At 39.2% G+C, this 20,165-nt stretch overlaps 1 protein-coding gene across 1 annotated transcript; it reads right to left on the reverse strand.

The window, feature by feature from the left end:
- Positions 1 to 690: 690 nt before the first annotated feature.
- LOC135418475 (pancreatic lipase-related protein 2-like) lies at positions 691 to 19,004 on the reverse strand. The gene is made up of 11 exons (XM_064663862.1): positions 18,959 to 19,004; positions 13,740 to 13,894; positions 11,837 to 11,962; positions 10,733 to 10,867; positions 9,692 to 9,800; positions 8,379 to 8,498; positions 8,167 to 8,289; positions 5,774 to 5,889; positions 4,113 to 4,242; positions 2,626 to 2,737; positions 691 to 939 (listed from the first exon to the last, which is right to left on the reverse strand). The coding sequence occupies exons 1-11, from the start codon at positions 19,002 to 19,004 to the stop codon at positions 771 to 773; spliced, it is 1,341 nt and encodes a 446-aa protein (XP_064519932.1). The 3' UTR covers positions 691 to 770.
- Positions 19,005 to 20,165: the final 1,161 nt, after the last annotated feature.

Consider the following 20,165-nt stretch of genomic DNA (forward strand, 5'->3'; position numbering starts at 1 on the left):
TAGAAATCCTCTTCCCTTCATGGCAGGTCAAAGCACGAGTTCCAGTAGACTGAGAACATAAAGTGTGTGTTATGAAAATACTTTTTTTTAAAGAATGACTAGTTAGTGACTAATTATTAAATTTTAGGATGTGTTTGCCTTTATGCCCACACTCCATTAGCATTTTAATTTGGGACAGGAGCATGTTTCTGAAGGGAATTGCTCACTTACCACACTTGGGTTTACATGACAGAGTGGTGTGGATGCCTCAGCTGGATTAATTTTGGTTAAAACTAACCAAGAGGTGTGCTCTGTGCTACAAAAGTGTGTCTGATGTCCTGCAGATGCCAGTGGGTGCCAGGTCCATGGGCTGAGGCTGGAGTCAGCCGAGGGCACCCTGCCCAGGCAAGTAAGGGTGTTGTACTCTGCAGGGGTGTTTCTGATGTGCTGGATGTAGGCACACGAAACTGTAATTTAGGAGAAAAACTCCTACATTTCTTACCAGTGCAGGGCTACAGCCCCCCTCTGAATTTCAGATTTGATATTTCTGATTTTTGGAAAGGTCTCACTGCAGTGCTGAGCTGTGGAAATAACTGCAGTCCATGAAAGACCCAGGTACTGCCATGAAATTAGGCTCTTATTTACCCACTTGCTTTAAGGAACACAATACCATGCAAAGGTGTTTTGTGTATTTTTTCCTTTGTATTTTTTTTTTCTCTTGGCTGGTTGGTTGTTGTTCTCCTCCCTCCCCACCTCTATCCCTTCTCACCCACAGATCATTAGATTGTGACTTACCTACTTCCATTTTCCCCAGATATTATTGTGACTTCTTCAGCTCCCATGCAGACCCTGTCTACATGACCCAGATGCTTTTTCCAGAGAAACTCAACTTTTGAAATGTTCCCAGAAATTTCTGTATCAATATAGTTCAAGTATGTGTTGCCTGGTTTGAAAGTTCCCCTGCCAAAAGAAAAGCACAGAAGTGATGCTTGGTGTTCTATAAAAATGAGGGGGAAAAACCACCACAGTACAGGCAGAAAGGAAGATGAGCTGTGGGATGCTTGAGTTGAGCTTTGAATACCAGTGTTATAATTTTATTATTTTTTTTAATAGAGTTACAAATCAGAGAAGTCAGGCAAAATTTTAGCTTAAGGCACGTTCTTAGAGTATATATTCCTTGGGGAACATACAGGACTCTTGATGCAAAACCAGATCACACAGATCTGAGGCTTCCAGCTCTAGCAGTAGCAGATCATGTCTCAGGTCCAGAAACAACAAATGCCGACTCTCTACTAACTAGTCATATATATATATATATATATATATATATATATATATATATATATAATGCACTTTTCACTCAATCCTTTTTGTAAGAATTAGAAAAGATTGTATCCTTGACATTGGCATTTTGGTTGATTTCTTCCTCCACATCAGTACTGCAATTATTTGGCTTCCCTGAAGCTATTGTGGCGGTGCTGAGTCTACCTCATCTCTCCCAAAATTATTTATCCTGAATAGCTGGAGGAAGTTCTGAGGACTAAATGTCATTTTTCCCTCCTTTGACATAAGTCTGTGGTGAAGATACCAGCTAGGCAGATTGGTGAAGGACATAAAGTCTCAATATTAATCTTACTTAAGAAAGCACAGGAAACAACATTCCTGCTTACATAAGGAGGTGATCGTGGATCCCAAGACAGGTTTAGTCTGTCAACCTGATATATAGTCTTGTTAGTACCCAAGGAGGAGAGAGCTACTCAGAGGGATTTATATACGTATGCAAATTACACAGCTGCTTAAATTCCTGTGCCTTTCAGGATGAAAACACTACATTATTCAGCACATTCTTTGTCAGTATTGCCATGGTTTATTCCGTAAGTTATTTTTGGAAAATAAGATCTATCTTCACATAAATCCAAGTCAAAACGTTCTGTCAGTGTTTCTGGTTGCTCTAAACCATGAAGAAAATTGAAAATCACAGTTTAAATTTGTGCCTTCTGTGGCATCACTGTTCACTGTAACAGAACACACATTACATTAACCTAGAAATTACTTGTACGTGTATTGCTGCAGTTGTGTATTTATAACCAAAAGTACTCCTGGTACAGATCAGTAATGGTGCTGTTTTCAAACACAGAGGAGGTTGGTTTTACAATTTGAAGCTGTGTTCTTGCCCAGGGTCTTTTTACTGAGGTTTAAATTCACATTTACTAGAAAAATCCAGGGGGAGTAGACAGGAATCCGTATTTCAGCACGGTTCCTAAGAAAGCTGCAATTTTCTTACTCAAATACTCCCCAGAGGAGCGGGTAATTAAATGTACATCACACAGCTCTTTGTCCTCTCAGAGAACACTAAATCATGTTTGAGTCCAGCAGTAGCCACAGAGCTTTTTGCTCTTGCCCAGTTTGCCATGCTAACCATCAACTCCAGAAAACAAAAGAAAATACAGAGCAAGAGAGACCCGCAGACAGATTTTTACCACAATCTGTAGCACAGGGAACTTCAACCACTTACCAGCTACTTTTATTACTAGTGTACATCACAGACCATAATAGAACAAGATGAAGCATGTAAAAATAGCTGTATATATATTCAATATGACAACAAAGATAGAGCCATTTTTTCAACAGTCATATTAAACTCACTTGTCAATTGTATATTTTTTCCTGATCCCATTAGTTCCAGTCAAGGCGACATCTATATTCCCCTTTGTGACTTCTGTTGCACATACTTTGACGTGTATCTCTTTTCTCCAGCCTTTGAAAGCAAAATCAAATCAATCACCGTTGTAAGGAGACTTCTTTCTTAATGGCAAAATTTCTTGTGTGTTTCAATGTCTTTCAGGGAAAGGAAAGGATTGCACAAATGTGCTTATAAGCAAAAAAACATGATTTTTTTTTTTTAAGGAAAATGTTCTGTGCGATTCTGGTAGTTTTAATTTCTTGACAGTGGTCTAAAATCACTGCTCCAGTCTTTGCCATCCTCCTGAATCTGCTGAGTATTTAATCTGTCATGGTCAATACTGTACTTTGCTCTTCCACTTGGCCTCACTGTTAATTTTGTGATTTCTTACATTTATGAGCGGTTGCACGGGTAGCATGTAAACTCTCAGCTGTGTGGTGAGGCCCACTGGACTGCTGTGGTAAAGACATATTAAACAAAACCTTCTGTTTTCCCAGGATGATTCTGATATACATACAGAGTGGTTAGGGGTTTTCTTGTATCTGTCACAGCCCAAAAGCTTTCAGATCATATCATCACCCGTGCCTGTCTAAGGCAGAAGAAGGGCCTTGGATGCAACAGCTCATATTGATTTCAGGCAACTAGGGTTGGGAAGTTTTTGTACTGGCTTTAATTCAGGCTATTCAAAGAAGAATCTCTTCCCCCAGTTCATGAGGTTATATTTGTCTTTCAGGCTATAATTACTATAAACTCAACAGCTTGCAAATGTTGAAATCACTGTATTCATTCAGACTGGAGAAATAGCATGCTTTTCTATACTCTAACTTTTTTACTTTTTGCTCTTATGAAGGTGTAATATAAGATTTTTTTTATTCTTACTTTTGCTTTCATATTTTAGTGCCTAGTGAATAAAAACCTCAAAGGCTCTCTGTCATTCGTTGGCCTCGAAGTTGATCACCTGCGATGAATTACAATTTATTTATTAATTTTCTTATTTCCCAGTTCTGTGTCTGCTTCTACATTAATCCCAATTAAACCTGTACTTCTTATTACTCCCTGCCATTTTGACCTGATGAGCTTTATGAAACTATTCTGAAATGCTCCAATTTTAATAAATTTTTGTCAATAAAAAAATTGTAACAGTTTCCTATTTGAAGTTATGCACTTCCAGCATAACATTCCTCCCACCTTCAGCTGTACAGAATTTTTAAGCTATGATGTAATAACCAAGTTTAACTGAAAGGTGAGCATCATTGATATATTTCCACAATTATCTCAGCTTTGCCAAATAATGATGGTACTGCATGTTCCTAACACACCTGAAATTCTAGATGTGTTAGTTAGTGAGTGCCACTCATTAACTCCAGCAGCTCTCTGCAGATGTGTAAGGCCCTTTTTCACACATAATTAATTGCCACTTTAGAATACACCACCCAAAACGAGCACTTACGAGCATAAGGAGAGGAAGCCCCTGTGTTTAAATAAACTTTTTGCTGTTCTTTTTCAGTTTTATGTAAGAACTTCTCAGCATAATGACCCATCAGTGGGCATCCTTCCTTTGGACATGGGAAACAGTCTCCCTGGGGGGAAAATAACAGTGTGCATTACCAGACATTTTCCGTTTTAATCTCACTTCTTAAAGCTTAAGGAATTAGCATATTTCAGCTTTTTCCCAGCCTTTTTTTCGAAAAGGTACTTGCTTCTCAATTGAGATCATATCTTCAGTATTTATCTGTGTGGCGGAAAAAGGAGTTGAAATGGTCAGTCAGGTTATTTTATCTGGTTGGAAATCAGAGAGAAACAGGTTGAAAATCTGGCCTAATTCCTCGTGGTCCTGCAGAGACCATAAGTAAATACCTTAATGCATGTTGTGCCTTACTACCTGATCTGTAAAATACAGGTAATATATTCATCTTTTACAGGGTCCATTGAAAGGTTTTCTGCTAGTGATAGATAGGATGGGTAACCATATTTCAAAGGAGGTCTGGCTGGATATCTCACTCTTACAGTAAAAACATTGAAGTTTAGGAATACTGAACTTAGACTCTCACTTTGGAATTTGTTCTGTCTGCTCTACAGCCTTTATTCCCATGCAGAGCCTCGATGAAATTAATCTATTACATAGATCAGACAATCAGATCAGGAGCTTGACATCCATTAAAAAAAAAAGGAAGAAGAGAGAAAAAAGATGAGCATGAAAGCAGATTATTGTAGTTGGGAAAAACAGCATTTTTATATTTACATAGGTCAGTTTTGATATATGGGAGGTTCTGTTTGGAAGTGATATTTGTGGATCTTTGGCTATTTGTGCATTTGATGACTAAAAAGCTAAATGATCATCATCACCACTTGTCTATCATGAAATTAAAAAAAACCATTTCCCTTACATTACTAAATTGCACAGGGTTGAGGTTTTCAAGTCCTGAATTACATCAAACTTTCAAGTTATGTGGCAACATTGATACAAACAGTAACAACATTTTTTGCCTTATTGTAGTAAATCCTTTGGGAGTAGATGGAAAAAAATCAGCCGTGTCCTCCTCCTTGGCCAGTCCTCAGTTGCGTTGCCAGAAGTGGTTCAATAAAGCCCAATTCCATTAGATATGAACCACCAGGACATCATGCTGCCCTGTTTCTGCACTGCCTGAGAGCTGGGTAAGCAATGCTGGGCTGGATAAATATCCCCCCTGCCCTACAGATTGGGGATGTTTATTTTTTAGACAGTGAAGCTTTTCTGAAATCTAGGGGCTGTCCTTTTCATGATGGGCTCCATCAGGTTTAGATGGACTTCCTTGAGCCAGAGGGGCCCTTGCTGCTCACCTACCCAAAAGGTGAGCCCAGCCACTTTTTCCCATTATCCTCTTACTCACCTCTTCATCTCTCCCTTTGTAATGGTTTTAGATGTTTATATTTTATGTCCTTTTTTATTATAGATATTGTTTTTAAAGTTTGCTGCTTTTAAACTTGCCTGGTTTTGAGTGTGGTCTGGATGAAGGTGGTCAGTGGTTCTGCACAGTCCCATGATTCTGAATGTAGAAGTTGTCCCAGAAATTATTAAGAGAAGAAAGGCAGGACTATAATTCCTCAGATAAATATAATCCCAATACTTACCAATACAAAATCTCGGTATGTTTCACACTGATACCCAACAAATCCACTTGGAGTGATAATACTCTCAGCATAATACCGGAGACTTCTTTTATGCCCACATCCAATAGCTCTGTATGCTGGGGAGAAAAACCCAAACAACAGGTGAAAAACAATTGAAGCTATTCACTGACATAAAGTCCATGCCAAAGCAACATTTGTTGGTCTCTTTTTCTCAAAAGCATTTGCACAGAGTGAAATCTCAGGGAAAAAAAAAAAAGGGATAATTAAAAGACCTTCAAAGGGTGAATTATTTGGTTTTGGAGTAAAAAAGTGTATTTATGCCTACATATATATTTTTTTGATGGGGAAGAAGTAGGTTCTATCAGAGGTGGACATGCACCAAGGTGGACCTCCTGCAGCCTCCCGTCCTGTATGGGGACTCAGCTGCTTTTACTTTAGCATGAGAAACAAGGAGGATTTAGGAGAATTTCCCTTTGATATTTCAAAGACTGAAAGAATTCATAGCTTAGGTTTTGTAAGGCAAACAGTAGTTACTATGAAGTAGTTTTCATTTGCTTACAGTTATCACAATGTGGTATTTTGTAAAACCACAGTTTCCACTAATTTCTAGAATTAAAGGTAATTGTAGTAATTTTTTTAAATTTAGTGGCTTTCAGTGTTTTTATCCTCTAGAAAATCTGTAGTCATTTAATAGAGATTCTGTTAAATTCTCTGAAAAGCCAAATGTATGGCAGTGTGTTCTCAATTTTGTCAGAACTATTTAAAACAAGTACATTTTCCCATCGGAGTGAAATTTATAAGCAGCCAGTAAGAAAAGGAGAAAATGCTGTTTGGGTTGTATTTACAGACCCCTTGTAAAAAGTGTTGCATTCATTGACGCTGAAGTCTCTCCTTCATCAAAATCCAGCATACTAAAGTTAGGTTGGTTGTATAAAAATATGCACTGTTCTGCCTCAGCGTATGGTGGGGGCTCTCCTAGTCACAGGAGAAGTCTGGGAGCACTGAAGTAATTGCAAACTGGCACAGTTTACAGTGAAATCAGAACTACCCCTACTATCAATATTTGTGCATCTTAAAGATATACCAGTTGGTGTTGACCAATTGACACATTGTTCTTTGCATAAGGAAAGAAAAAAACCACACCAAACCCCCTCTGAAAAGTACTTTTATGTTTTTCTTGATAATAATCTGCACTGTCAAGGCTTCCTGAATATCTTTTCTTTATAGCTCCTTCTTTAATTCGGAAGGGTTTGTACTTTAAAACCCTCAGCTCTTACAATTGGCTTAATTTGTGTTAGCACCAAATTCACTTAACAGCTATACTCTCCCTACTGCATTAAAAACTGTAGAAAAAAAATTACTAAATATTATTTCTAAAACACTTCATACATAAAAGCACTACATAAATGTAAATATTACCAAACAGAACAGAGATGCACAATGCAAGGTTTAACCAAGAGGCACGAGTTAAGGCTGTCTCTATTTTTATGATCTGCATGAACAACAAATTCCATCTGCTCATGTTCAGTAGAGCTGTTTCTCCTTCATGACAAGACATTGCAAACAGTCTGTGTGAAATGTCTCTTGAAAATATTTATTTGTGCTGAAAATTCAGACATTTTTATGCAGTCCAATTGGAAAGTGTTTTGGTTCCAAATGACTGTGCCCAGCCAGCTTTCAGTTCTCTTTGTTACTAAGTTCTCAACCAGTTCTGAGACAGAGCATTTTTGAAAGCCAATTATTTAACTAATGATAGGGATTTCAAAACATTCAGCTGTGAATAACAGATGTTCTCATTTCTGTAGGTTAGGATCAGAAGACAGGATTTTGTGGATCTATTGTACTGGATCCCAGGGTAATTCTGATTAACTGCCCAGCTTTCTTTGAAGAACATGAACTACTAATGGAATAGTCACTTTATTATCTTTTATATTTCTAACCTTGAGCTGTTTCCTTTGAAGATACTAAAGCTTAATGGCATGGATGAGTCCCAGTAATATTGGGAGTGATGTCTTTCAAGGGAGAAGGGAAGCTCAGATTTTAAAATACTAATTTTTGGATTAGCCTTAAATGAAATTTTACCAGTCCTTCATGTGTGGAATTCCCACTGAGATCAATCTGTCAGCACAGTGGCAGGCTCTTATAAAGCTTGTGATGAACAATTTTCCATGCTTTAACTGAAGTTTCCATCTGGAATTTGCATTGGTTAGTATAAAAGAAAATTTGACGGTATTTCAGAGGCAGCTTTAAATGTTCCATTTTTGAGTATTGTCTCCCTCCCCCAAATCCGAGCTACATAAATAACATATACATTCAAAAGGCTTTACCTTATCCTAGTCTTTATTTCTAACTGTAGCTTACAATGAGGTATTACTTCTTTAAAATACATTTACCTCTCATAAGGTCATTGACATTCCGAGTTGCAGGAGGTACATGAAACTGGTGGCATCCTGGCATCTTCTTCCCACCATTTGGGTAAAAATCCAGGTGGCCACAAGTCTGAAGAATCCCTGGAGCTGAAACGCACAGTGAGTCCAGGCCAGTCACTCTCAGGTACACTGTGGCCAACCCATGTGTCCATGTCAGCCTTTGGGTGAAAACTTACCAAAGTCAAAGAAAAGATGACCAGCATGAGTATGAATTATATCAACAAATTTTGCATCTGAAGGATCCAGCCTAACCATTGTGGGAGTATATTGGAAAAGAGGCCCAGCTGGATCCAAACCTAAACAAATGGAGATACATCTGATTGAGTAAATACTACTATATGTATATCATCACATACAGGGTGTGTATACTATATGTCATTACATTTCTGCCTTTACTCCACATGTAAAAACCCATTTTGTGGTTCACAGCCAGCAAAACAGTAGGGTTTTAATAGAAAGGGGATTGGAGACATTGCAGCACTGTAAAATGCTGATGGCTGCTTGGCTTTCTTTTAAGGGAAAATGTTATAAGAAGAGGTTTGTTGGGTTTTGGTTTGGGGTTTTTTTGGATGTTAGCAAAAATATGAAATCTTGATATGTTACTCTGAGCATGTAGATTTGTTTTAAGAAATTTTTTTTGGCCACAAATCCAAAAGGTCTTAGTTGAAAATGGTACCCCTTCACTTCAGTGTCAGTGAGGTTCCCTCGGAGATAAAGAAAATACATCTGTGATCCCAGTTTCCCTGAACTGCTTATGTGAACTGCTTATTGTGTACATGGCTCAGACAAACCAATGTCTGTGCAGAGAAAAGAACTGACTGGAGGAGAAGGAAAGCAGAAAATGGGGAGTCTTTAAAAAAAGCGATGTGTGAGTGTGTCGGGATGCTGTGTCTCTGTGTGTGTGGCTGTGTGACTAACAGCTTTCTTCATTATCAGGGTGATGTCCAAGGCTATTTACCATCTTATCCTGCTGGGGTTTTATACCATCTTATCTAGGGGGTTTAATTTTTCATTTCAGATTTTCAAACTTCTGAACTGCTGAAAAGTCATGTTAGAGTGGGTTTGTAAAACCAAGTATGACAATGAGTTGCTAGTGTTTTACAGGTCTGTTATTCCACATACAATACAGCATTCTCTTCCTATTCTTTATATCATTACAAATCGTAACCAAGTGCTCCCTGGGGCCTATTGAAAGTCTTTTTTCCCTGTGACCTGTGAAAAGTGACCTCTACTTAGCTCCAGTCAGGGCAGTTAAGCCTTTTTGGTCTGTTGTGGTTGAGCCTTCCTCAGAGCCTTAAATGTTGATATGTGAAATGCTGGTGTTCCACAGGAATGGCTTATCCTATGACCTGTGTGCCGTCCTGTTGGCTGGTCACTGTTGTTTATGACAAATCAGCGCACTGCAGTCTGTATTGTGTGTTATAAATGAGCAGTAATTCTCCAGTTTCATGAAAATATAAAGTTCCATCAGCAAGAATCACTTCAGTACCTGTAATTCTTCCAATGCCAGGTTTCCTTCTCCCTGCCTCCCCAGCAACGTGTGCTCCAAGACTGTGGCCGATGAAATGGATATTGGCAGGAGAGTAGCCACAGTCCTTCTGTGAAGATGTATGGAAACTTAAAAAGCAGTGTGGGAATACAAGTCTGTTAAACTGCAGCATGGCCCCATGCAGTGCCAGGACATGGATAGAGCAGTGAGTGATGGAGGCAAGTGTATTATGTGGAAAGTTATAGTTATGGGCAATGGGATCTCTACCTAAAGAGAAGCAATTCCCCACTCACCCCACCTCTCTCATACCACACCTCTGTAAGGAACTGGCCCTTATGATAGAAATGAAGGATGATGGAATTTCTGCACATAAGTCCCTACATTTGCACTGATTGCTTTTCCAAAAGATGAATGACTCCATTGCCTCGCCCCTGAAAATGTCTGTCTGTTCAGGAGAGGAGTCTGGTAAAGGAGCTGTGCCTTTGTCAGGACATACCATCTGTGTGAATCTAGTGTCCATCCTGTCATGGATATGCTCCACCATGCAGGTCCTTAAGGATGGGGAGGACCATGCCTGGAATGCTGCTGGTGTGCCAGGCTCAGCTGAGCTTCAACAGGGGAAGCCTGATGTTGGCAGCTGCAGGAGAGTCAGTTCTCTCTGCTGCAATGCAGTTCCTGCAGGAGGCAGCGTGTGTGACCCGTAGAGGGATATTTAATCATATTGGTTCTCAATTACCACTCTTGACGTACCGGTTTTGTTAGACAGTCTCCAATCTGATCTCTTATCCAGTAAAAAGTTCATCCAGTACAAACTTTCAGCAACTATGGCCTGTAAGCCTCCAGGGACATGCTTATCTGTGGTCTGGTGCTAAAGCAGGTATTTCCATTTGTGCGGGATTAGAGCCTTTTAATGACACTTTCAGCTCTGTTACCAACTACCTCTGTGTTTCCTGGCTCTATTGACACAAACCTAAAGGTGCCACTCTGAACATGAGCTTTACCATACAGACTATAGTTTTCCCATTCCATAGATACTTCTACCTGGAGAAAGTTCACCAGATACTCCAGCTCAGCCCCCACAATGCGGACGTTGTTAACTGCGTCAGTGTACAAACCACTGGAGCCGCCTCTCCAGTCGGTCAAAATGCAGTTCACATCTTCAGTGTGAAACATGAACTGGTGGGAAACGAGAGAAGGGGAGACAAGAAGAAAAACGGTATTAATTGCAATTGTAGCAGGTCCTTAAGGATATATATAACATAAACAAGTTTATTTTGTTTAACTATAGCAAAAAACCAAGCTTTGTTTATGCAACTGATGAAGACACCTTTAGTATATTAATTCCTACTGATGCTGAAAATCAACACAAGGAGGCAGAGTGGAGCCAGTGATCTGAGCACTGGAGAAGGACATAGAATCTTTCTTCAGTTCTGTTTTCCATTCCAGATGCCTTGGTTGGATTTAGGGTACCAACTTCTCTTAATGACAGTACCCCAGTTACCAAAAGAGGATAGTATGACTTCTTTTTTATTGCCCAAGATCTATTCCTCAAATTTGTTCTGTTTGGATCATCTAAAAGGATTCTCAAATTCGTGTGCACCTGCTTGAACTGTTCGGCCTCAAAGTTCATAAGTTCTAACCAAAATCTTTCATTTATACACTTCTGCCAGTGGAACTTTCTGATTTTTTTTTTTAATTCTGAAACAAGTTCATTTTTAAAATGTGCCCGAGTAAAATAAAACCAATCTGCTGAACAAAGCCTTTTGGTTTTATTAGATCAAATGTCTCAATCAAACTGAAACCTTTATTTTGACCTTTTTCCTGAGGTGAGAAAAATCACTCTTTTCTTTCCACCCTTATTATTAGCAAGGAATTGAAAAATCAGTTAATTACAGCTTTCCCTGTGGAGGTGAATGCAGCAAAAGGGCATGCAGCAGAAGGCTGAAGTGCACTATACTCATAGCTAGGAACAAGGGGGTGGTCATGTGGAACTGGGTATCATTCTAAGTTCTGTTCCCCTTCTCTGAATTAACAAGAGAACAGAGGTGTAAATTTTACATGGGAGTTTTAAGCCACTTTTTAAGATGTGGATATTTGGACTTTCAAATACAAGTAGAATGACTGTCAGACCAAAGTCACACATACCCTGCAGATACTTGTCATCCAGGGCAGATCTGCTCCGGCAAGGTGGCCGTGTATAATGAAGCGAGTTTGCCTGTGTGTTCGGAAATTCGAAGCTTTGATAGTTGAAGGATTTGTAGCTGAAATTTTCTGTGTCAAAGAAACCAAACAAGCAACAAACAACACAAAAAGGATGTGACTGCTCCATCTCAGTGTACATTTTGATAAAACCCCAATGGTTAAGGCATAATTGTGGACTCTGAAGAGATGAGTCTTGTTCCTCACTGACTTTCTAGGGGGGATCAGTTAATCACTTCAACAAATTATTCACTTCCTCTAGTTAATTGAACTAATAACATGGGCATCCCTACACAATGCTTTGAGATATGCTGGTACAACACTGCCATTAAGTACAAGATTTTATCAAACATAGAAATGCAAAGACAGCATCTTCTGACAGGTATTATGTGGTTGACTTTGAAACTATACCTATTTTTCTTTCTTTTTCCTTTGAAGATAAGACCTTCATTGGTAAGCTCATTTATATTTTATGAGAAAGCCCACCAGGTTTACAAAGTCAAAGACTATAGGTATTTTGGGGTTTATTGAGGAGAAATCATAAACACCTTTACTGTTTATGACTGCCATTTTTATAAAAAAACACTATTAAGCCTTTTTCATGTAATGTAAGCCAACACCACCACCAAATTGCCCTCCCTCCCTTCATATGTATTTGCTTTATTTTTCTTGCTCTCGCACTCTGTGGTGGTCATTTCTTACCTTTCACCAGATTAGTCTATAGCTCCAAAAACCTGCATCATGTTAAACCCGGCCCAGCCCAGACATCTCCAACACCTCAAGCATCCTGATGTGAGCTTTTTCCAGTACTTGCTGATTCCAGAGGAAAGGGCTGGCACACTGCTTGTGGCTTTCAGTACATTCCCATTTGATGTGTCCTAAACAGTCCTACAGACTCCTTTACACTACTTCCATCTGTCACTGTGTCACAGTCCACAAGTTTTCAAATGTTGTTGATAACTTCACCTTTTTCCATTTTTTCCATAGAGCTCCAGAGTCTGCTGTCTCTATATTTTCCCGCCTGATGTGTCTTCAAGAGGGATAACCTGGTTCAGTTCTTCAAGCTTTCTCCATGCTATGTCTTATCAAGTCTTTTTCTTTATCCTTTTAGCATCTATTTTCCCTCAGTCCCAGTAAAAAAAAAAAAAGTTTTAACGTTTGTTTGTTTTCTTTGTCCATACCCATTTCATTCTGGTTTTGGTTATTTCCTTCTCTTTCCACATATGATTTCACTTTCTCCAGTTTGTCTTTAGCCTCCTGTTTTCCTTTCGAAGCCTTCCTTTAATTTTTCACCCTATTTTCCTGACCTTTTCTGGTGAATATACGTATTTTCTCATCTGGTCTTTGCTCTTAACTGTCTATCTGTTCTTAGGGCTCAGTGTTGGCAACCACATAAGCAGAGCCTCTGAGACTAATTGTATGCCCTTCAGAGGACCCAGTAATCACGCCTATGAACAGCATTCCTGAGTGGTGTATATGGGCCTGAAACACGTTTTTAATCTGTAGAAATGCAGGAGCCAAAATTGAGTTTTTCTTTTCTACTGCCTTCCCTACCTCTAGCTTTAGAATGCTAAACCTGAAACTGTATTTGGGCCATTTTCTTACTGTAGAGAAGCCTATAAAATATATCCAAAATTTCTCAGATGACTCTCATCAGAGAGCTGAAATGAGGAAAAAGAAAAAGATGGAAGAAAATTATTATTATTATTATGTGTCTAATAAAATTGAGCCTTCTCCTGGGAGACTTATGAGCAAAAATACAGAATAAAAGAAAGAAAAGGAGAAAAGAAACTATCCCTATAATTTTTTGCATGTACTGTCAGTGTTTAAAAACAAAGCAGTTTCTTACTTGATATTTCATCATGTTGTCTCTAGTGTAAAGAAGGAAGTTTGTGTTCACATCTTCTGGAGAGCTGGGCAAGCCTGCCAGTTGTCTTCCTGGGATCCCAGCCCAAGGGGGGCTATCTGTAAAGCATCCAAGCCTCTTGTAGCAAACTTCCCCTCCTGGGGTACACAAAATAAAATGTTAGTGTTCTGTGAACGTAACAGGTTCTGTACAAGAAGCTGCCTGGAGAGTGTTTATACCAGTGAAGCAGAAAATGGGTGATTCAGATCAGGGTGGCACTTGTGTGCATTTTTCGTTAAGGGACTTGTTTGTGCTCTGTAGCAAGGATTTGAACTTCAAGAGTGATTCCTGCTCCAAACATAGCCTAGAGCTCAGCTTGATGATCTCAGGAGAACGCAGGATGTGTATGGTCAAACATATTGTTACCAGCCCTCAGAAAAAGACAATAAAATCTTGATCCACAGAATAAACCAGCTTTTGCTGCCAGCACAGAGTAGTCCTTGAAATCAGTCATAATGCTCCAGGGATTATCTAAATTGTTATTGCTTGTGCAACAATTCAGGAAGATGTAAAAGACGCCCAAAACATTAAAACAGATACCTCTGGTTGCTCCACAACATACATTAAACATCTCCTTTTTTTTTTTAATCACCATAAGATTTTAGTGGAAGCAATAAAGTGGAATTTGAGTGGAAGCTGAAAGCAAAGCACAGCCTCAGGAAGTGAGGTCTGTGCCTTAAAGACCAGTTTCCCAGTTTCTGTTGCAGTTTTACTACAGTAACGATGGAAATATGACATGCGGGTGTTGCAATTAATTGTCATCCTTACACATTGTTGCAGCACAACAGTTGTGAAATCCCAGATAATTTTTATTGCTATTAAAAAGACACTGGAAACAATGAGAAACTGTTGTTACCTAGGACAGGCTCATAGTCCACCAGACCGTGACTTAATCTGTAGGAAATGCAGGGGTAGAACAATATAAACTGGAAATGCAACTAAAGAAAAAAAGGATTTAATTGTGGAGCTGTGGATAGAGAGTCCACAAGTGACTCAGGCATTTTCACAGGTGTCTTTTCTCTGATATTGGCAAACTTTTGGACTTTTGAGTCTTTTTGTTTCTTTTTGTTCCGTGTGTCTGTCCCTGTTGAAACTATTCCTTCCTATTGGTAAAGAGGTGTTTTGGACAAAGACTATTTTCTTGTTCTCTGCAAAGTGCTGTGAAGAGTAAGTGCCTGGCTCTAATTACCAGGGTGGTAGCTACCATGAATGCTGGTGTGGGTTGAGGGTGGGTAGGGGAAAATGTTCTGGAAGAATTTCATTATCAATTTAAATATAAAAATACCTTCCGAATTCCCATTTTGTTAGACAGCTGCAGAAACCTTTACAGACTTAAAAAGTAATGGCTTAAATGTGCAAAAGACATGACATAACTCAGTGGTCCTAGCAATGGAGTATATGAAATCCATCCCAAAGAACATCCTTTTTCTACAATATAGATATTCTAGTGTAAGCTGCACATAACAACTTTTACTGTTTATATATTTATCAACCATGTGTCTCACCTCTGGCTGCATTGAGAAGAAAAAGAGTAGTGATCCACACTGCAAACATCTAAAGTGAATAAGAGCACAATTCAAACATAACTGAAATTAGAATCTGGAATTCACCTAAGGGTTTCCTTGACCCATTAAAAAAAACCAAAACAAAACCAAGCAAACAAAACCAAGTCACAGCGGCCATAGGGGTACTTCAGTCATTCACTGAGTTGGATCCAAAAGAAGCAACACTTCTTTAAAGATAGGAAGGTTTCAAGAAAATAACTTTGGAATTATTTCTGTTTGTCATGGAGATTTTGCATATGCAGGGTATCCTGTAAGCATCCTTAAAGATAGTCTTCCTGACCTTGACAAACAGGAAATGGTTTTTTTCTCTAGAGCTGCAATTTATGGGCAAGTAAATTAAGTTCTTAGAGCATTTGCAACAACATATTTTTACAGAACAAAGTTTGTCCTAGGATTTAATAGAAACGTTACTCATAGAACTGCCATTCAATGATTGTATTTAAAAAAGAACAACCTTAATTAATTTGTATTTTTCAATCATATGGATAGTGTTGGAAACTCATTTTTATCATTGCTATCAGCCATGTATGCTTATCAGCCATCATCTGCCTGATTACCTAATCACAGCTGATAGGTAAGCACCAGAGTAAATGGAACCCACCATTTACTTCAAGGAGATACAGAGAAAGTCTTTTAAGTGTAGTCTCGCTACTACCACTAGTACCTTATCTTCAAAGAAGAGAATTCTTATACGCTCTAATGCTGTGCCCAGATCATCCAACGAGCCTTGCACAGGCAGAACCCTGAATCTCTTTCCTGATCAGTATTCCCAGTCCCTTGAAGTCCACGACACAATGTTAGGAGCAAAGAGTTCATCCCTGTGAAACCTACTGCAGGTTCAAGCAAGTCCTGCTTCCATCTCCTCCTCGTGCAGCCACTCACCAAATACCCCACACCTTACCATGATAAACCTTATTTCAGTTCCTTAGGTGTTCTTGGCTCCAGTGTGTCCCATTTTACCGTGGCACAGCTCAGCCCAAGTCCTTGGGGTCCCCCTCTCCCTGCTGGTGGCAAGCCTTGCAGAAGCTCTGTGAGGAGCCTGGAATGAAGCAGGACAGTGCTGCGCCTGCCCTTCAAGGGCACGTGGTGGAAGGATCCTCACCCCAGCACTGCTCCACAAGGCAGGTTCCCAGCTCTGTCTGGGACTGTTGGCTGGTGCCAAAAGAGATCTCCTTCTGTCAGGCGTGCTTCATCTGAGATAACACGGACCAGGTCAGACCAGTTGCGCTGCGACTCGACCTATTTAAAGCCAGGTTTCAAACAGGGTGTTATTGTCCTCCATTGTAATTATTTTTCAAGGTAAAAAGTGCTGGGAAGTGTGATGAACAAACACACAGCCTTTAAGGATCAGCGGGGCTGCTTATCTGGGTGTGATGCTGAGCTGGGTTCAAGCTGTTACCTGAGAAAATGCAGAAAGAAAAGAGAAGTATGAAAAATGATAAAAGAATTAAATTGCTCATTCTGTCACCTCTTAGTTCCTCATCTTGTAGATCTCTCATCTGTAATTTTGCTACTGGATGAATTACCTGACTTTTCTTTTAAACAAGGGAGAATAGTTCCTTGGGCAGATTGTCACCACATTCAATCACCGTGAATCTTCATAATTAAATTATATTAATTGCAGTAATTTTATTTTTTAGCATTTTGATAATGATGTCATTTCACTCAACATTTCACACTTTCCTAGAAAACTTTGTTCCTGTAAGTTATGTGGGTCTTTCCAACTTAAATGTTCTATGATTCTGTGTAGACACAAATGAGAAACTTGCATATCTACATTTTAATGTTAAACCCCTTAAGTATACAAGGGGACACCTCCTAAGGCAAGGGTGTATAGAAAGGGGAGACTCCCTTTCGGTATAATCCTTTCCACTGACTGATGGATTATTTCACATTTAGCACATGCCAATATGAACTGGGTTAAAGTGATTCTTATGAATGCTAGGTACAAAAGCATCTTCAGGCTTTTCTTCTTTTGTTTAGCTAGCCTTGAAAGGTTAATTTCTTCAGATGAAAGCAAATAGATGTTCTAACTCTGTGCTCTGTATCCCTAGCAGAAAATTAGGAAGAAAGGTTAATACATAGAGAGTTTCTTTTCTTAGTCTTCAGGACTAAGTCCAGAAAAGTGTTGAAGTAGTCACATTAAAATGAATTTGAGTTATCCTCTGCTCGCATATTTAAATCTGTTGTTAGGATGCAAGTTGGCTGGTTAACCAGTCACTCACAGAATTCAGTAAACATAAGTGGAGAAACATTCAAAAGATGCACACACACACAAAATTGCTTTCAAGCTCTCCCGGGTTATCCTGGGCAAATCTGGCTTCAGGGATAGCTAGTAGAACTCAGAGCTGTGATATGTGCTATACTCAGACCTGGTGAGCAGGTGCTCAGATCTCTGATATAGCATCGCATTCAAAGGGACTTAATGCTTGGGTTTATATCAATCACTAAGAATTCATAGGCAAAGTCAGATAGGCTGATTTTTTAGAATTTAGGGGTCCCACAGGTAATATGTAGTCTACATTACCTGCTTCTGATTTAATTCCATTATATATAATATTGGCCCAAAACCTCACTTCATTCTATATTCACAATTCCTTCACAATTCAGAAAGAAAGTTTACTGCAGAAACAGGTCACTCCAACTTTTAAATTCATCTAGTTGATTCAATAAATTATTCTCACTAATATGAACTCATAGATTTTACCTCTTCAGAGTATTTTGGTGCATATGTTCTCAGGGTAGCTCAAGAAATGTGAATAACCCACCTACATTGGGAAACCTTTCTGAAACCTGGTGTTGTAGTCCCACACCATAGCACACCCCCCTGCTTCAACACGGACTCAACTGCAGTGTGGGGGTGACGATTTCAGATCACTTACAAGATTCGGTGACATTGCCAAGTTAAAACTAAAACAACAACATTTTTAAGGGCTTTTGATTTTACCTAAGATGAGGACATCATTGTCTCACATCCTAGGTGAAAATGTGTACTATGCAATTCCTATAAATCATTATTCCAGCTAGTATTGAGCATCAGCTGGCATTTAACTTATCTAGGCTCTTCTCGGAGCACATGAAGTGACTATTTAGTGATGTTCATGCTGCCTTTCAGCAGTCAGTGAGACATGACAGCTCTCCTCCAGTGTTTAAGACAAGATTACTGGAAGAGCAAAGTATCTTCGTATTTGTAACAAATTAGTCAGAGGATTTACTCCAGCTGACAGGCATGAAATGGGATTTCTATAGTAATTTACTAATACCAGGAAAGCTCATAGCTCAGCAGCATTGTAAGATGTCAGTACTTCTGTGCTGGCTCCTAGAAAATCTTGCACTTTAATGAGGTTAACTACTTCAGTATTATTCGGGACCTATGTAGGAAGTAGCAAGCCACAAAATGCTGACTCTCCATCCCTCAGAAGTTCTTGAGAATTTCTCATCCATGAACTTGGCCAAGCTGTCCTGAACTCACGCACACCTCTAGCACACCCAGCATCCTGTATCAGGTACATTCTAATTATGTAACTGTGAGGAGAATCATCTACTTCCATTTGTCTTGAGGTGTGCAATGCCAGCTTCATTTCATGCCCCTGTTACTAGTGTGGAAGAAAATGAGTAAGTCATCTTCTGTTTCCTTCTCCATGTTCCCCTTCATTCTAGAGATCACATTCATACCCCCATCTCTTTTCAGGGCTGACTGCATATTGCAGGGTGTGTAATTCAGTTTTGTGTTGTGTATGAATAACTTTTATTATAGATGGCAACAGTAATGTAAAGGTCACCTTTCCCAGCACATCAGTTGTAAGGCCCTCCCTAAGAAAGTAACAGTTTTGAATAAAAAAACCTTAAATACCAGCCAGTATTTTTCTATTCATTCCAGTCTGCTTGGCTGCTGAAAAAGATATGAAGGGATTATTATTCTTTATATCTGCTGTCCTTTCATTATGATCCAGCTTCTAATACTTTTATTGATGCCAATCCCAATGGGATGACTCATAGAAAAATATTTCTTAGCTAAAGAAAGAGTATCGAATGTTAACTTCCATTTGCTTTGTATTTTAATACTATTTAAATGAACAGCTGTTGCATGACTTATTTGTAACTTACATGGAAGCCCAAGTTTTTTTCTTGCACTTCCCAAGGTGAACCTGGAGTTACCAGGAGATTTGAACTGTGATGCTCCTGACTACATTTTGTCCCCGAAATTCCAATAAAGGGAAGAGGTTGTGTAAGTGCACTGGTTCCTATCTGGTCCCCTCATATCAATATGTATTTTCAAGGATTTGAGTGTGTAATTAGCCATCCTTTATTCACTGCTTACCTCTCTGTGGTTAACTACAACACTTACTGGCTCTCTGAGAAGATAGGTGAGGAAGGATTAATCTTTACAAGGAATTCTGCACGAAACATTCCCCTGAGCTTTAGCTGACCTTCTAATGTCTAAATCAAGAACTGCTGCCTAGCCTGGTCTCTCTGGATATATCTCACATATCTGGGTAAGTCTGAAACATCCCACTACTATGCGACAAAGTTATTCAATTCAGTGTCAGTTTAGAAATCCTAGAAAAGTACAGATCCATATCCTCTTTGATGTAAGAGAGCAGAGATAAGCATCGTCTTTCAGCTCTAGTACAGTTTAACTTTCATTTGGCAAGATTCAGTGTCATGGTTTGAGATAGCCCCAAAATCCAATTCCCTAGCTCCATTCCCCCTCCCACATCTCAACCTAATGTGAGATGGGTTTTTCCAGACAAAACACACCAGACTCAAAGTGGGGGAAAGGGAATATATTACAATGACTGTA

The sequence above is a fragment of the Pseudopipra pipra genome, chromosome 8 (genome assembly GCF_036250125.1).
Source record: "Pseudopipra pipra isolate bDixPip1 chromosome 8, bDixPip1.hap1, whole genome shotgun sequence".
Classification (NCBI taxonomy): domain Eukaryota; kingdom Metazoa; phylum Chordata; class Aves; order Passeriformes; family Pipridae; genus Pseudopipra; species Pseudopipra pipra.

Coding starts and splice junctions, on each gene's coding strand:
- LOC135418475 (XM_064663862.1), bottom strand. CDS start 19,004: ATGGAGAAGGAAACAGAAGATGACTTACTCATTTTCTTCCACACTA. Junction 10,868..11,836: donor GGATGACAAGTATCTGCAGG/GTATGTGTGACT, acceptor GTTTCCCACCAG/TTCATGTTTCACACTGAAGA. Junction 940..2,625: donor AAAAAATATACAATTGACAA/GTGAGTTTAATA, acceptor TTCTTTTGGCAG/GGGAACTTTCAAACCAGGCA.